Source organism: Eucyclogobius newberryi, unplaced genomic scaffold (genome assembly GCF_026437365.1).
Source record: "Eucyclogobius newberryi isolate DKJ021-1_F unplaced genomic scaffold, fEucNew1.0.hap1 SCAF_1, whole genome shotgun sequence".
Lineage (NCBI taxonomy): Eukaryota > Metazoa > Chordata > Actinopteri > Gobiiformes > Gobiidae > Eucyclogobius > Eucyclogobius newberryi.
The window spans coordinates 44996600-45015924 of NW_027315723.1; the positions used below are offsets into that span (position 1 = coordinate 44996600).

At 42.0% G+C, this 19325-nt stretch overlaps 1 protein-coding gene across 1 annotated transcript in view; it reads left to right on the forward strand.

Annotated features, from left to right (window-relative positions):
* The first annotated feature begins 9516 nt into the window (after window positions 1-9516).
* Window positions 9517-19325, forward strand: part of prox1a (prospero homeobox 1a) — a 39604-nt gene continuing 29795 nt past the window's right edge. The window contains exons 1-4 of the mRNA XM_072447132.1: window positions 9517-9935; window positions 10179-10721; window positions 10815-11957; window positions 16620-16727. Coding sequence (XP_072303233.1) covers window positions 9603-9935; window positions 10179-10721; window positions 10815-11957; window positions 16620-16727 — 2127 coding nt within the window. The 5' untranslated portion in view covers window positions 9517-9602. The remainder of the gene's footprint in view (window positions 9936-10178; window positions 10722-10814; window positions 11958-16619; window positions 16728-19325) is intronic.

Sequence of the window (19325 nt, forward strand, 5' to 3'; positions counted from 1 at the left end):
GTTAATACATGCTAAATAGATTACTTTAATGCAATACTGCGGAAAACTTCAGGCACAGCTTTAACATCTCCATGTAGTTTAACTTTCACCTGCAGAAAAGTTACAAGGTGTTTGGTCCTGCTTTGTGCCCAGTTTAGTCCTGACTCGGTTTGGTCCTGTTTTGGTCCTGGTTTAGCCCTGGTCTAATCCAGGTTTATTTCTGGGTTTAGTCACAGCTCCAAATTTAGTTTCTTTCTCTTCTAAAATCTTAATGTTGACTTTGTGTGAATATTTGTGTGCAAGTAAGAGTAGCCGATAACCTTCCAATTCACTGACTGAACTCCTCCTGACTCCAAATCTCAAAATGACCATGCTTTCCAGATACTTACAGCCTAATGAGCAGCACAAATCTAAACGTACACAACGTTTAATGGAGGGCAGGGGGGCAGAGTGAAGATGGTAAGAGGTTGCAGGTGGAACACGCAATGTCAGTAGAAATAATTGTCTAAGATGCAATGAGATTGTGGTATCCCATGGAAACCAATGGACACAAAGCTTTTATTTGACTTGTGGTATAAACCCTTTAAATTCCCATGTCATCAGAATTGTCAAAATTCCGTAATTGAAGCAATTGGAATATATTGGTTGTTTTCAGATCCTAGATGAAAATAGGGGCCAAGTACCAGATTTTTCTATTACATTGGACTTAACCATGACATAACCAAAAGATAATTGACACATTTTTAACCTAATCATTTTGATTTGTGGCTAAACCCTAAAATTCACTATACTACAACAAGAATCTGCATTTACAATTATTCATTTGAGTTGTCCCCTATCTTTATTGAATATTGTTGCCCAATAGATTTATAGGCTATAGGGCTATAGGCAATCTTGCTTTTCTATCTATAAGTATGGTACATACTATTGTATTACTATTGCCTCAAAATTGTATTTGGGTTTCATAAAATGTATAATTGGTGGTTTAGTATTAGACAATTATTGTGGTGTAAACATTTGTATTTGTCCAGTAAACCTTAAATATCAGGATTTTGACAATGATAAATGCTTCCTTTTAAAAAACAATACAGTAAAATCCAATTTTAACTGTGTTTAAAGCAGGGTCTGATACAGCGCTTTTAAGTTTAAAATGTTGTAATGTTCTAAGGTTGATCCCAGGTTCTCCAAATCACATTATGTTCCACTTCACTTTTGCCTCCATTCCATTCCAAGATTTAGAATGAACAAGGTTTAGAATGACATTTAGAAAACATTTAAAGGGTCTGTTTTTGTACCGACACAAAGGCGTGAATGTTGTCCATTGAACTTCAAGCCATAATTTTGTCAATAAGACAGGTTTGTGGAGCCAGGCTGGCTCCACAAACCTGTCACAAAAAGGCATTTGAGGAGCATCTGGATCCACAGGTCATCAATTTGCCTGTTCCAACCGCGGTGGGAAAGTGGGAGAAGAAGAAGGAAAAGCAATGAACAAATTGCCAGTGAAATTAAATATTAATATTGTTTGATAGAAAAAAATAGTCAGAAGCAGAGGATAGAGGCATACTTCCCCCAGCATAGTTGCTCCTAGGGCAGCGTAGCCTGGAAACTGTAGGTTTTTATGTCTGTTCCTAACTGGCCTGACCATAAGAGATTTCAAAAAGGAACATTTTAAGCCTGGTCTTAAATGAAGAGACTGTGTCTGCCTCTTTAACATGGACAGGGAGCTGACTCCTGACACCAATTCTCAGAAAGAACAGGATATTTGACCTTATTTACTCACCACACACTGCAAGTATTTTCCAATTTTCCAGAAATCCAATCTCCCAAATCTGGCACATTGATGAATAGATATATTTAGTCACAGAGGGTATGAGCATAACGTCTAATGTTAAAAACAAATAAATCATGTCATCAATCACTTCAAATTAACAGAAATGTATCATTATGTGACCACAACCCGAACTTGCATACCCCATGCTGGTGGCTCCATCTCTCGTACTCCTCTGTTCTCTGTGTTTTGCATCTTCCTTAGAAGAACCTCTGCTTCTCATGGTGTTGTGAGCACATGTAAAAGTCACCAGAGGAGTCGCTGGGAGAGAGAACCCATGTCTCAGCTTTCTCCCCCTGAGCTCCACACAGATGTGGTGGAACCTTTGCCGTTGTTGACGAACTTTGTATGGAATGTCAGAGCAAAGAAGACGCGCTTGCCTCTGTTCTGCAGGTCTCCTTTTAAAACCCTTTAACACCTTCCTTCACACGATCATTGGTTTGCCCAGACGATGTGCTCTTTCGACTGTGATGGGAGGGACTTCATCTCCATAGCCATCAAGGAGCTCAGGAATAATCTTCTCCAAAAATCTTTCTGTATCCTTTCCTTCTTCTCCTTCTTCTACGCCCACAAGCCTCAGGTTAGGCCGAAGGGATCAGGACTCCAAATCCAGGAACTTATTTTTCATGTTATTTTTCTCCGACTCTAGCATTGTCACCCTGGACCACAGCGCCTCAATCAGTAAGGGCCGACCCTTACTGTCTGCAGATTGTCCGTATTATCGGAAACACGCTGTTCGACTTCGCCCATGGGTGCTCCAGCTTCAGTTTCAGCTCAGCGACTACTGCAGCAGATACGGCCGGAGCAAAGGCTGCTATCATTTCCGCTCTGAGATACACCATATCATGCTGCTTTTGTGTCTTATTTTAGACATCATGAGAAATAACTGATGATTAGTTATATTCTCTCCCGCTTCTGATGCAACGAAATCACAAGAATCTCCATCTAGGCAGGCGGGATCCCGCGTCTCCGGCGGGTAGCGACTGCGTTTCTCCCCGTCAATTTTGCTAATCACGTTAGCCATGTTAGCCCCGTTAGCTTCGTTAGCTTGTGCTGCAAGCTGTTTTCCAATGGGGCCGTGGGCCATCAGCATTGTTTGCTTTGGTCTCGTAGTGTTAAGAGACTTGTGTCTTCCATGTTTACTCATCTTTTGTTCTTCCTTTTTGGAATTAGGTGGTTTAAAGACAAGTTTTGCAGTGGCGTTGAGGTGTGCGTTAGCTCAAAGCACCACCATGACTGGAAGTTATCATTCTCAATGACTTAATTGAAACTATTTGTTCATTATGAATTAAGTATTTGTTCATGCTTTACTAAGGTGTAGTTATTATAATGTGTTGCTGTAGTAATTTATCAGAATGAAATGGGAAATTACTAGTTAACACAATAATAGCTATAACTACACTGTTAACAGCCTTAATAAACTAGGAACAAAGACTGTATTCATAATGACCCAAAAGTCGGGCTTAGCAATTAGTAACTACAATATTTAATAACAAATACATACATAATAAAGTCTACAAAAATCTAGATAAGTAACAGTGCATGTAGAATTTCATCCAGCTGCTCTTGATTTTTCAGGTTCCATTACCATGGGTTTACAAATTAAGGGAAATTCGGACTGTTGCCATAGCAATTAACAATTTAAAAACTAAATATTTGCCTATATATTTTAAATTAGAAAAGTCCTCAAGTTTCATCTATAAACACGAAGCTGGAAAATGTTGTGTGTTAGCATTCAAATGAACAGTAAACGAGTTCTATGGACTATGAATATTAGCTGTGTAGGGTTGCAAAGTGATTAATTACAAATACTCATGTTCAAGTAATCAAGTAAAGTTTTTGGAGGTAATTACTTGTACTTGAAATTGAGTCTAATTAGAGCAATTTAATGGTAATTATAAGATACTTAATACTGCCTAATTCAGTGTTTAACTGTTAAAGTAATCAAGCTTCGAAAGCTTGAATGTATTTCTTTAATTTGTTACATACATATACTTTTTCCTTTTTCAACATTTTAATTGCAGTATGGTACCGGTACTTGAAATTGAGTATGGTCAACATGGGTAAAGTAGGATTTTCATGTTTGATCCTTTATATTTTTTAATCCATGCACTTCTATAATTCACAATATGCTATAACAATACATTTTGTTATGCCTATAACTTTTTCAAGTTAATTTAATTTCTACCAAATGTTAAAATAATAGCTCGTGATGCCTGGTGGTCGAGTGGTTAAGGCACAGCACACGTATGCCGGGCTCCAGGTGCAGCCGGCCGTAGTGTCGTGAGTTTGAACCTGACTCTGAATATTTACTGCATGTCCTCCCTTATCTCTTATCCCCCATTTCACAATACTCTCCTACGGGGTACCAACGGGCAAAAAATCTTTAAAAAAATCATAATTATAAAATAAAATACTAGGTCATATTTATTAAGAACACTTGCCAACTTGCAAAAATATCATCTAAATTAGTCATTTTCTTTTTTTTCTTCTTTTTTTATTGATACAACATTTTTTTTTTATTTTGCCACTGTTCCACTTATATGGCTCAGTATGTCAGCTGCTGTTTCTTTAGATTATTATGATATTTCACCAATGACAAGTAAAAAATTATGTATAAAGAATTCATTCATGATTCACTAAGAACACTTTTTGGAACAGGATCAGCTCAGATAACAGCTGCCCTAAGGCAGACTGGCAAAGATGTGGCTGCCTCAGGTGCACAGCCTAGTGGTCAGTGAAATAAAACGCGTATCTTTAAGAGCTTTATCTAACTCTGAGGTGAACACATAACACCCTGGAGATTTATTATTTTTCAGTCTTTTAATTGCACTTTCAATTTTAATAACACTTATTTCAGCACCTACCTTTCTGTTTTGTCTTGCCAAAGGACACAATGACCCTGACAGTTGTGTTCAACTTCCAAATGTTATGTTATGGATGAACAGATTTACAACAAACTCTCCCAATATTCCAGCACACAACTCAAATGTGTAACATAACATGTGGATGTATACATATCTTTATATTGGTTTGAAATCACACAATTAAAACGTGTCCTCCAGCATCACACACAGTCATCACACTTCAGTCTAATAATAAATGCACGTGTTGATTTTGTGTTTTTAGTATTTTCACTATGAAATGTGAAAATATTTGTGGTATCACACTAACATGTGTTTGAAAAGGAATGCCAACTCCTCTTTGAAATATTTCTGACATTGTCTTTCTCTAATGTAAAACAAGACTTTTTCATTTCCTCTATACTAAAAAAAAAGGCTCAAATTCAACGCTTCATTTTTAGCAATGTCACTGTAGACTACTTGAGCACAAATGTTCCGTAGTGCTTTCGCCGCTGCCATGCTATTGCCATGATGCTCCACCAAACCCTTCAAACGATTCAGCCCATTCACTGCTCTCATAACGTGCGCGTATGTATGTCGTAATGCGCGGACACTATTCACCAACAGCGGGATGTTTTGCATGGCACAGGTCACGGGTCACTAACACGCGTGTCACTTCGCCGTGCCTGCCTCTCCTTCCGCCCTCCCGCGTCCGTGCGTGTGTGCGCGTCGCTTGCAAAGACCCGCGCCTCCCCATAATCATCGAGCATGAGGAGAGGAAACACACACACACAGTGGTCCAACATCACTGCTCACAAGTCGTATTTTCCTCTCTCATAAACAGACGTAATTTCCTATTTAATAAAACGTATATACCTTGATCAATTCATCGTCCCGTTTCTTTATAAAATGGTTTTCAAATTATTCCATTCTCATCTTCGATTTGACAAATTCACCACATCCAAATTGGGATTAAGCCAGAACCTAGACCTGGACTAGACCAGGAATAAACGATTACAACAGGACAAAACCAATTCCACATCCAGATTGAAATAGGCTCGATTTAGGACCAAAGAACCACAAGTTTGTCGCATTCTGACTTGGAGACTCGGCCCAAAGACGAAAGTTTGCGTCGGCACGGATATCAAATTCCACGAGGATGTACCGTGCGTAAAGATGGCAAACACTCCTTCTTGTCCTTGGAAACAGGTGGAAACATGCATGAAAGAGAAGGTATACATTCAAAAATAATAATTGTGGGTTTTAGAATAAAAGGCCTGTTGCCACTTTCGCTCAACAATCTAAAATCTCTTCCGAAAGTTCGGTATATTTTATAGATATTGTCGTAGGAGAAATTATTTTTAATAATATCGATTTATAATTTTGAAAACGAGACAAGCTTGCACAACGTTTTCCAAAATGACAATGTTTATCAATTCGTTTCCAATCGCGTACAATTGTTGCCGCGCGCGCAATGAAATGCTCATCATTTTAACTCGGGCTCAGATTTATTACTGACAACAATAGCAGTGTTCTCAGCCGAATTTGGATGACCTTGTTTCACAAACAGAAAGAGAACGGTGCCTCATGTTTGTTTGTTTTTGTGCGTGTTTTTGTGTGTATTTGTTTTTATTAGTTTTTTATCTTAATAACTTTCAATAACACATGCGCTGTATTTATAGGACAAATCGTGTGTTATTTCCTAAAGCGGCCTGTGAGTGCGATAGTGTGGTAACAGAGGGTGCAGGCATTCGTACCCGGAGATGGATGGATGGCACACACTTTACCCAAACTACCGCCGGACACAGCAACAACATGTACTTTTTTTGACGCGTTTAGTCGAGTCAAGGGGAGTTATCGTGCGCGGAAAAGTCTTTATTGAACAACAGAATTGTCGCCTTCTTGACTCTTATTTTTTCTTTTTCAAACCGGTCTCTTGATGTCGCGTAATGGGCAGCACACACGCGACATTGAGCGCACGTGAGACCATAGCATTAACATGTGTTAAATGCAATAAATAAGAAAAAAATGGTGTATGAAAATGCATGAGTTCATTCATTCATTCAATCAATCTTGTTGACATTAGTCAGTGTCAAATGGAGATTCACAAAAAATGTTCTAAACGATTTTCAGAACATGGACACCGACGACGTAAAATCGAATAGTGCATAATTGTACTGACTAATAATACATACAATTACGTTAACATTCTAAAGCCATAATGATAAAAGTGATGTGAAACACGTGGGTTCCACATGGAATTTCCTGCTTCTTTTTATTAGATATAAATAATACATAGCAAACTAGTAAATTAAGGTTTCACCATAAGAAAATAATAATACTAATAATAAATAAAAGTCAGGGAGAGGCACAGAGCTGCGCGTGTCGGAGTGCGCGCAGTCCGTGCGGAGGTACACTTCACTGTCTTGAAGTTCAGCGAGTGTTCTGAGGCGCGACGCGGTGTCCGAACGGTCCGTGCCACATATTGCGCGTAGAGCCACCGCTCTCTCCTGTGCGCTCTCTCCTGTGCGCTCTAGCAAGGCTTGCTTCAAGGCTCCTTATAAACGCGCTCCGTCGTAGCCGGCTCCTTCCTTATTGGTCAGGTGGAGCGATGACGCAGCGTCTTCACGTATCCTTCACGCGCTCTCTTGTTGTTTCTTCTCAGAGTCTTGCCGTCAGTCGTAGAGAGAACGCAGCTCCGAGGCGAGTGCGCACACATAACTGTCGGACCGAACAGAGTACTGACACTAAACATACTCATCCCGGAGGAGCGCTCTCTCTCACCGAACACGCACACACGCGCACGCACGCACGCAAGGACACGCGGTGTGCGCCTCTACTTCCCTGCAGCAAAGTCCGCACAGATCAGTCTCCTGTGCGCGCTGTTTCTTCGAAGGAGCTGCTCCGAGGAATCAGAGCAACCAGACTAATCAAGACAAGAGGAACCAGAGAAACCAGAAGAACCAGAGGAACCAGAGGAACCAGAGAAACCAGAGGAATCAGAGGAACCAGGGGAACAAGTAAGTGGCAACTTTAATCTGCGGCCACGATTAGAGCGCTTTGAAAGTGCGTGTGAGATGTGGCCGTGACACCCAGAACGTGTCAGTGAAACAGAACTTCCACAGCCGGTCCCGGTCCCGTGTGGACCCGAAGCACAGCTTCAGTTCGGCTCTTTCTATAAACACAATGTGTTTAGCGGGAAGTTTGCTCTGAATTTGCTCTGAGTTGATAAAGTTTGACTTAAACGTGAAGTAGTTTGATTTTTTGGCTCGTTGTTGATGGCTTATGTTTATTATAAATAACTGCTCTTGTTTCGCTGGTCTTTGAGCGGCTGTATTCAGGCATTTGCTTGGAGGGACTTTATGTATGTTTCTGTCACTCGTGTGTGGTGTCACTAGTGCTTGAAAAAAATAGACAGTGTATAGTCTACAGTAAACTACACACATTCTACACTAGCTCAACGCCATTTAATACTTTTTCTGATCAAACAGCGTGAGCCTGCTCCGTCCCGCGGCAGTGTGCGTAATCCGGTCCGAGCGCACGGCACGGCAAACGAGTCAAACCATGATGACACATTTGGAAACTGGGGGATAATAAACAAATACGAATCCAACCTAGTTACTTTTACTACGACTGCTTTCAGTTTTAGATTTGACTGTGTTTGCTCATATTTGTAGTTCACATGGACACGCTCAGTTCATGAATTATATACATCAGACTGGAACAGGGCAAAAGCCTGAGGAGTTTGCGCGTTTCCCTTATTGCCCTTTATGATACATCCGCTCCTAAACATACACTGGTCTGTGTGCGGGGAGCGCACAGTTAGAACACTACCGGGTTCCGGGCTCCGGGCTCCGGGATCCGGGATCCGGGCTCGGTCGCTGTGTGGACCGACACAGTTCAGCTCTCAGCGGGCGCTTTCAGACCTCTCCAACAGCCTCATTGCGTCATCACGAAAGCAAACCAAAAAGAGCTCCTCTACACTGCTGTTGTGCATAGCATGAGTTTGTCAAACATTTTCATTAATCTATGATCTGATGCAAAACAGATGCAAACTAAAGTCTGCTGCATTTGCGTGTCCGAGCACAGACGCAAATCCCTCTCGACATTAACACCTTTTCTCTTGAGCTGTTATTTCAATTTCTTTGGATTAGATTGAATAGCACAGATTGTTCTCTCCACAGTGAAGTGAAACCCGGTTAGGCCTTTGTGGAATCCGACTACAGACGCACAGAAAGCGCACCGCGGTCTAACTGTGAGGACGGAAACGCGTTCTCTCCGGAATTCAGTCACATTTTCTAAAACTGTAACAGGCGTGACTATCAAAATATAACAATGTTATGTTATTTATTGCCCTAAAGTGTGATTGTGAACTTGTGAATTTGTCAAGGAATTGGATTTAATCCAAGAGAGAAACTTTATGGAAATTAATAATTGAAAGGAGGAGCAGGACTCAACCAATACAAAACCAGCACTAGCACTAAACTAGGATGAAAACTTGGATGGACAGACTGTGTATGTCACCAGGACTTCACAGAACTAAACATGGACCATAGACGCCGTTCAAGACTGAACCAGGAATACAGCAGCACAAGTAAAACTGGACTGAACCGGAATTAAACCTGGACTGAACAGGGACAATGGTTTTAAGACAGGCGAGATAGTATGTACATGTGCTCAGGAATCAGGACCAGGAATCCAGGAATACAAAACCAGTCCAAAACCAGGACTGTCAGGGTTGGGTTAAAGTCAAACGACTGTTTTTTTCTTCTCGTTATGTAAAATTTTGTCTGAAAGTTTCAAAACAATCCTCATCTATTATTTTCATCATAATCATGACTCTGTGCCTCTGCTGTGATCCAGGACACCCAGAGCCTTAACTGTGTACAAAGACCCAGTGGAGCCTGGTTGTGCACAAGGACCCGGTGGAGCCCATGTAGCTGCCCTGCGGGATGCCTGATCATGACAGCGGCCTCTTGAGCGGACAGACCAAGCGCAGACGAGTGGACATTGGCGTGAAGAGGAGCATCTACAGTCACGGCAGAAACTCTTTAGACGGCATGAACCAGTCACACGGCGCAGAGCACGACGGCGACTGTTCATTGGTCAGCCACGGCCACAGTAACTCCAACGGTGACAGCGAGAAATCCAATGTGCTTAGAAAGCTGCTGAAGAGGGCCAACTCCTATGAAGAAGCCATGATGCCCTTCCCCGGGGCCACCATCATCTCCCAGCTCCTTAAGAGTAACATGGCCAAGAACAGTGGCAGTGACTCCGGCTTCCAGGTGCAACACACGCACACACACGCCTGTACGCGCGCCATACACACGCACTTTATACACATGCGCGCACACACACGCACACACACACACACACACACACACACACACACACACACACGCACACACACACAAACACACACACACACACACACACACAAACACACGACAATCCACATGAAAAATGTAGTGAAATCTTTTTGAACAGACATGTTGACTCAATCTCTCTCTCCTGACCTTTGACCTCAGGGCAGTGGGGCCTTGTCCAGTGGAGGCTCAGAGATCCAGGGAGAGGACGGCTGCAGTAACTCTTCTCGGGACAGGGACAGCCCGTCGTCCTGCCTGTCCCCAGGGCCCACTCTGCCCCCAGCCTCCTCCTCTGCCTTCGGACGTCCTCCACCTGTCTCACTCCTCAACTCACATGGCCCATCTCAGCTGTCCCTGTCCTCCTTCGACCTAGACCGGCTGTCGGACGAGCACCTGCGAGCCAAGCGTGCCCGTGTTGAGAACATAATTCGCGGCATGAGCCACTCCCCATTAGTCCGGCCCAGCACCGGCGACCCTAGCAGAGATGACAGTGGCAGCTCCGTACACAGGGACCCCCACCACGGCTCCTCTCTGCTGGGCTCTCCTGGCTCACGAGGTGGTGTCAGCGCGGAGGTGTACCGAGAGAACAAGAGAAAGCAGCGGCTGCCCCAGCAGCAGCACAGCTTCACTCAGCTAGTGTGCTCCAGGCAGGAGCAGAGGCAGGAGGAGAGGAGGCAGCTCCGGCTGCAGCTGGAGGACATGCAGGTCAGAACCTTTCACACAAAACACTCTGCTTTATGGCTTACACTAAAATAATAAAAGCTACTTCATTCTAACATATTGTTTGGCACCTTTCAGAAACAGCTGCGGCAGCTGCAGGAGAAGTTCTACCAGATCTATGACTCTGAGACTGAAGAGGACGAAGACACAGGAGATGGAACAGAGCGGGGAGCAGACAGGGAGGAGGATGGAAACATCTCTGAGGACAGTATCCGCTCAGATGGGCTGGAGGACAGACACAGGGACAGCCACAGAGACAGAGGGCGCCGAGAAGACCTCTCTGAGCTGGATCCCGGCCTGTTCCTGGACAGGGCCCGGGCCCTGCTGCGAGAGCAGGCTCTGCTGGATGGAGAGCTGGAGGAGGATAGGGAGGACAGGAGCAGGCTGAAGAGGAGAGGGCCTGAGGGGAGGCACCTGGCAGAGACCCTGAAGCAGGAGCTGAACTGTGCTGTGTCACAGGTGGTAGACACTGTGGTGAAAGGCTTCTCCTCCCCAAAGCAGAGCAGTGTGCAGGGCTGTCACAGCAGCACACCGGCTGCAGCTTCCTCTTCCAACTCCTCCTCCTCCTGCCCTCCCCCCTTCAACCCCCTCCCCTCCCTCACGCCAGACTCCAGGTTTGGAGGAGGTGCTCTGGGCCTCAGTCTGAACAGTGACAGTAGTCCCACCCCAAACTTCCACTCATCCAATCAAAGGGTGCACTGTTTTGGAGATGTGCTGGTACCCAGCCCGCTGGACTCTTTTAGCGGCCTTAGCAGACTCACTGTGCCCACAAATGACCAGACAGAAGCCCTTCCTCTGGTGGTGCGCAAGAGTTGTCCAGAGAGCAGTGAGCACACCCTTCCTCCCCCTCCTCCCCCTCACCACCACTCTCTGCACCCCTCCCCCCTCACTGCATCTTTGGGCTTCAGCCCTCCATCCTTTCGACATCCATTCCCTCTGCCCCTGATGGGCTATCCTTTCCAAGGGCCGCTGGGGTCACATGGGACTGGCCCGGGCTATCATCATGGGCCCAAAGACCACCACCGGGTCTCGCCTGACTCCCTGGACATGAGCCGGGAAACCATAAGTCTGAGGACCAAGATGAACCTGGGTCTGAGTCACCATCAGCACAGGCAGAGCTCTCCTCACCATCACCCAGATGCCCTGTCACTGTCCCTCATCAAGTCTGAATGTGGAGATCTGCAGGACATGGCCGACATCTCGCCCTACTCCAGTTCCACTGTATCCTTCACACACAATGACACTGTACATCTGCTGTATTCAGATGTGCTTCTATCAGTGAGTTAAGAGTACCTAATCTCGGAGCTGGCAGCAACGAGTTAGTGACCATCTTAAATATCATTCATTAGCATTCAGTGCCTGGCGCGGTGGCCCTTGTTTCCTGTCTAAGTGGCAGATGAAAGGGCCGCTGGCTGTGGTCGCGGGGTGCACATGAAACGCCCTGCCCGGGCTCTTTTAAGTGTGCAGCAGGTTGTGGCTCCTCCGCTCTCACTCTGAGCTGCTAGTCTCTCTTTCATCACACACTTTGTACATAAATGCTCAAAGCAAATCATATTTGGGTGTATGTTTGCAGAGGTCTTCTGACTCGAGCCAGTCAGTCACTACAATGCCTATCTCTGTGCCATAAAACATATGGGATTAGGATATCGATATCGATATGATATGATTTTCTGTTTTTATACTAAAAGGTATTAAAACAACATAAACATGTATGACTGAAACAAAACACAGTTCCAGCTATGTTTTTGATCAGGAAACAAAAAAGTGAATAGCAGCATATAGGTTTTAGTCGCTACCTTCATGCCAGGTTCTCAGCAGTTGTGTGTGTCCATGTCTTTTAGATTTTTTTTGTTTCGGCGTGTGTTTACAGCCAGGTGTTTTGAGGCACTTGTTAGCCTTGTCTTGCCTCTCCTAACCTTCACTCACACTCACTGAAGAACAAGGTACAGACAAAATCAGACTTTGAACCACATAAACAAACTCCTGCAGCTGCCACGAGAACGCAATCACAGTGTCACCTTCAAAGACCGTTTCAGACCTCGCTTTAATTAATAAACAGGAAAATCTGACACGCCGTTTGATCCCTTCGTGTCTTTCATAAGGCCCGTCCCATTCAAACAGGGGGGCAGTCATCTTTGAAAGTGGACATTAGGATTTCAAAGATATTTCCACACTTCAATGTAGTCTTTGGAGTGCTTTGTACGCAAAAATGTAAGCTAGTTCTTTTGTGTTAAAAGGAATTTTTAGTTGTCGATAAATAACAACAAAATTGAAGAATGCCATCCTTTCATTGCTTTACAAATGAAAGTATTGCTCATCAGTGGGAATAACAGAACACAAATTATAATTTAATTTGTAAAAATGTTTGTGTTTGAAAGCGTTTAGATGGTCAAAATATTTATTGCCATGACACTAAATAGACAAAATGTTTCTTCATTAGATGTGTCATTTCAAAACTTCAATTGATTTCTCCACTTTATTTTGTAGTTAATTTTCAGTACAGCGTGAAATAGGAATGAGACTGGGGAATGCCATGCAGCAAATTGTCCCCCCTATACCTGTACGACTGGCCTCATTTTCAAGTCAAGTTGTTATTTTATAGATTATAAACATAACTTGGAAAGTCACAAAAGTAATATTTAGTACATGCGCACCCTTCATACATAAGGCCCCCGACCAGACCTTGCTCAGCTTCCAATAGGGCATTGACGTGTTAACGTGTTATGGCCAGTAACCTAGCATTAATAGCGTAGTAGTAGTAGTAGTAGTTGTAGTAGTAGAAGTAGTGTTAGTAGTAGTAGTAGTAGTAGTAGTAGAAGTAGTGTTAGTAGTAGTAGTAGTAGTAGTAGTAGAAGTAGTGTTAGTAGTAGTAGTAGTAGTAGTAGTAGTAGAAGTAGTGTTAGTAGTAGTAGTAGTAGTAGTAGTAGTAGTAGTAGAAGTAGTGTTAGTAGTAGTAGTAGTAGTAGTAGTAGTAGAAGTAGTGTTAGTAGTAGTAGTAGTAGTAGAAGTAGTGTTAGTAGTAGTAGTAGTAGTAGTAGTAGTAGTAGAAGTAGTGTTAGTAGTAGTAGTAGTAGTAGTAGTAGTAGTAGTAGAAGTAGTGTTAGTAGTAGTAGGGAGCCTAGTTGTAGTAATTGTAGAAATAGATCAGCAATAAGTAGCCTGGTAACCTAGCAGTAATAGTAGTTGTAGTAATAGTAGTTGTAGTACTAGTAATAGTAGTAGTAGTAGTAATAGAGTAGTCGTAGTAGTATGTAGTTTAACGCCGCTCTAACCTACCTGTTGGCGCTCACTCAGCTTGGGGCATGTTAAATCTTTTGTATTGTACTAGGTAGGTGGTCCCTCCCCCCTCCAGCCCTCCCCCACCATTTCTCTCTTATACAAACACACACACCTGGCAGCAAGGTCAAGTTACATCCGATACTGTATGGACCCAAGCGCTATCTGAGCAAACACGACCTTAAAAGTACTTAGACAAACATCGTCCAAAAGCACCCTGTTTAGCTCGATCGTTATTATGCATTATGCTTCAGCCGCTGACGGAGAAAACAGGGTTAGCAAGCAGGTTGGCATTAATGTTAACAAGCCAATGGTATTGTTGTCCGAAGCTTTGACGTCTATTCTACTAAAATACATAATGGATTGCTAGTTGTGTTTTAGCTAGAAACAGAGTCTTGCTAAAACTATTTTCCATTCCTTTGGCCACTTCAGATAGATTTTGTTTATCATATCCAACTATTAGCTGCTTTGTCAAAACATATCACCATTATTGTAAATCTGAAATAGTAAAAGAAAAATATTCCTAGATTTTGCAAACATATTTTTTCTGTTTGTCTCGTCACTCTAGCTTGTTTCATTTTCTTTGTCATGACTATTACTGCTTCGCCCAAACATAATGTCATAATTATTAATTCAACATAGTGGAGCAAAAATTGTCTTATGAATGCAATATATTGTACGTGTGAGTCCTCTTTAATAAACTGGCGGTTTTGGCTAGTCCTCTTATCTCCCGGGGTTAGCATGTGTGGCGTCGGCGCGCTAATTGACCTTGTAGGGGGTTCCATTGATTGCCTCATCTTCTCTGATAGATTATGGGGTTGTTAATGTGGTGGCGAAATGGCAGGCGCGTGGCAGAGCACAGCTGTTGTCGAAACACACACACACACACACACACACACACACATACCCATAAGGCACACACACGGGGCAGAACGGCACACTGGGTAGCCTCAATTAAGATGTTGGTTTGCTGAGGCGGCGGGGACACAGAGGTTTTTTTGGCCGCAAAGAGGGAGAGGAGACCGGGAGTTGATCCAAAGCCAGCAGGTGCTTTGGTTGTTTGCTTTAGTGACTGAATGCGCTCAGTCACAAACCACTCGCTCTTTGTCAAAATGTATAATACTTGTGTTTAGCTAATGCGGCATGTGTAGACATTGTTGGGAAGAATACTATGAAATGTATTTAATTACAGTATATAATACTGAATAATTGCATCATGTATTTTGAAACCTATTCTGTTACTTGGTCCAATCAGAGTACTTTATTACTATACTTTCTCATTGAGTTACATTGTATTATAGTGTAAAAAACAAGACAGGATTAACCACTTTATATTTGTAGTACTGTTTGTTATGCATTTTTAAAAATCTCTGATTAGAGAATGAAACATCACATTATTCCCTCTAATTACATGACCAAATACTGTGATACATATATTTTTGGGTTTTATCAAAGGAACTGTATTCTGAACACCACCATACAGTTACTCTAAAGTTGTATTCTGAATACCTATATTCGGCACATGTTTTTTGTTTCTTCAAACACTGTACAGACTTAATTCACATACACAAGTTGCCACATAAGTGCAGAAAATGTAGAGAGAAAATAACTGCTCAAAACTCCAGCATATTGAAAGTCGGTTGGATGAGAACCATGTGGAAACAAACCCAGACAAACGTTTCACTGTCATGGTTCAACATCAGAGGTAGAGAAGTGGGCAGGGCAAACAATCATTCTGAAACATGTTCTCATGGTTCCAAAAAGTAAACACCCTTTAAATGGTGTGGAAGGGACTCAGATGGTACAGACATGTTCTTGTAATTACAAGGTTGGCAATTCCAATCTAACCAGTCCACTCTTGAGCAAGACACTTTGCTCAACGTGCGTAGAGTAAGTGAATGAAGAATGTTATGGAACGTGCTTTGGGTATTTAGACATGTGCCATGTTCAAGGCCTATTAAATTCAAGGCCGAAGCTCTAACATTACCGACTAACTTTATAGAACTAAACATAATGTACAGTATATATGACAAATGTGTTTGTTATGTTGGGTCTAAATATCTTAATTGTGTATTGTAAATTACTAATTTATGTATATTTTAATGTATTTATTTATGTGTTGGTAAATGGTAATATCATGAGGAAACCTCTAAAAATCAGTTCAACAAACAGGCATTTATATTGTGTTTTCTGTTCGTTTTAGGTTCTGTCGTAGATGCGTAGTAGGGAGTCTTCCTGACAAAGTTTTAAAAACCAAGAGTCTCAGAACTGCTTAAGAGTGAAAATTACTTTTGGAGGGAAGTCAAAACATCCTGATCACTCCTGGATGAAGGGATTCCTCTGACTTTAGATCTGGTTGCCAATTGGATTATTGGTTTAAGTAATAAAACTAATATTTTAGAAATTGTCACTGAAAAGATAGCAAAAGCTAATCTTCCCTGGGCCAATTTAAGAACACAATTGATGGGGGGCTTTTTAATTTCCAGATCTAAAATCACTCAAATGCTTGATTGTCCCACTTTACTCGATGTCCCACTTTAACTGAATTCACCCTATTTTATTTGCTTTGTAATGACTCCACCGTTGAGGCCCTTAACCACGCACCAGATTCAGGAGGGCCTCTCTCCCAACCACCTGAAGAAGGCCAAGCTGATGTTCTTCTACACACGTTACCCCTCGTCCAACATGCTAAAGATGTTCTTCGGCGACGTCAAGGTAAGCTTCCTCTTTGTGCTGTTACGTCTGTACATGTTTAAGCCTCTCATCACGCCGCTCACCCACCATCTACGCCCTCTTCACCTGCCATTACCGGCCCCTTTGTTTTCATGTGAAGTGGAATTGGTGCGTTTGAATGTCGGTGATCAAGCGTTCTGGTGTAGCTTCAGAACAATGAAGGGGTACATTTGAACACACGCTGCATACACCTACACCGCATACACCGCTAGGAAAATGCATCAATATAACAGATTCACCATTATCTAAACTTCTATTTACATTAATTAAACAGAGCTAATTATTGCCATTATAGCCTATTGTCTTGCTGAGGGTGGCATGCTGTTTTACCTGTATGTGTATTCATTATTTAAAATCTACTAATTTGTGCTATTTTGAAGCGTGTTTACATGTTTTCAAAGGGGAAAGTAATGCAATTTTCTACACCAACTTCTACTAATAAATAGTATATTTATCATATATATATATATATATATATATATATATATATATATATATATATATATATATATATATATATATATATACATACATATAAGTATGACCTGCAGGCATTTCTAGCCTGTCTGTGGACATAGTAGCAGTGTGTGTGTGTGTGTGTGTGTGTGTGTGTGTGTGTGTGTGTGCAGTATCAGCGGAGGAGAGAAGAGAAAAACAGACCTGTACTCATCAACCTTAGGAACAGTTAGGAATCCATAAATATGTTTTACTCCACACAAGGTTTTGTCACTTTAGATTTTTTTTAAATGAGCAGCAGTGGAAATAATGCAAACGCACAAGTTTCCATAGCAAAGTGCAACGTGTTTCTCAAAAAAAATATATACATTTTTTGCAAGTGCAACGTAAAACATGTGTCTTATTAGGAGTTTTAGGCTGAAATGTTGTCTGAGGGTGAGACCTGGTGTGAGGCTGCAGCTCATAGACAGTAAGATGTGGAGCCAGGCAGCAGAGTTGGAGCGCCACATTTGATATGACCTGAAGCATGACAGAAACAAAAAGTGTAGCTGTTAACAATTAGATAATGACATATTACTGTGTTGATGTGTCGGAGAAAATGAATCATAATAGTCCATATTTATATATTCTTACAATTGTATGGCTGGTGAAAATGTAATGTGTGAAACAAAAATACTCCCTGTTTACAAGAATTGACATGTTACGTGCAGGCGCAAAGTGTCTTTACGCCTGCACGTAAAGACACTTTACGCCTTGCACGTAAAGACACTTTCAGCATAATATTTAGGATCGGCCTAATAATGCAATTACAAATAATTGTATACATTGCACTTGGGCAAATTTAAAGTGTTTTTGATGAAAACTGGGGGAGGAAAGTACAATGGTCAACACATGGTTTAGAGTGGAGCCATAATTAAATTTGATGTGATTTATTATTTCTTGGCCTCATGTAAATTGATTTTTGAGGTGGTGCCACTGAGGCATCTTTAAATATAATTTTTATCGCAGCATTTTTTTTGCAATTTAAATTTTTTGGAGGGTAAAATTATTAAGAAATAATAATACCTTACCTACCTCAAAACAGAGACTTTTATCTTATTGAAAATCCTGTGACCAATGACAGCAGGAGCAGATGGAGCAGAGTTGTAAACAGGTAGCGGCCATCTTCTCCTCCATTGGATTGAATTACACTTGTTTTTTATTCATTCTCCTTCCCCGTTTTTTTTTTTTTTTTTTTTACAATATTTACGACTATTTTGTGTTGTTGTTTTTGATTGTTAGCCATGCGAGCCGAGAGCGCAGATGGGGGCCGCAGTCTGTCACGTCTTTGTAGCATAATTAGAGTGAGTGGCCTTAATCGGCGCGGGGTGGAGGGGTGGAAGGTTCAACGCCCACTTTTCCTCTCACTGCACCCCCCCTCCTCCCTCGGCTCACCCAAACACTGCACGGCCCCCGCGTTTAGCTCCCTGCTTCCAGCTTAATGCACTTTTACTCTCTCTGAGGCTGGCAGTCACCGCTAAAGAGGCCATATTCACTCATTTACAGTAACACTTGGGATTAAATGTGGCAGAATTGTAATGCTGGAAAAGTAAAATAGTTGTATTACACACGTTGCATGAAGACAAAATGTTTATTATAGTGGACACTGTTTTTAAAATAAAGATATTTCGACTTACATATGAGGGATTATCCCTTCTGTGCCTGAACTGTCTGAAAAAATACTACACATGTTTAGACCGCATTACATTATTTTAAACCAAAATACCCACAGATACCCACAAACTGTAGTGTAGTCAAACCATTGTTGTAGAAAAGAGTGATATGAGCATTGAGACTAAATAGCCCAAGCACAAAAGACTATATCAACACAGGAGGCACTTGATTTCTGGTTAACAATCAGCAGCGAGGTGAAAATGTATTCTTTTAGAGCTTTTAGTCAGGTTGATTCATCTGCAGAAACATTTCGAGTTGTTTCTTTCATACATGTTTGAGTAATCCTGAATACAGTAGTCAGAAAATCAAAACTCACTTTTCCATCTTATGACATCATCAAGTGGTAATCCAGTACTACTACTACAACTACTTTGATGTTTTTAAAGCTCACACACTCACCATCTCTTTAAT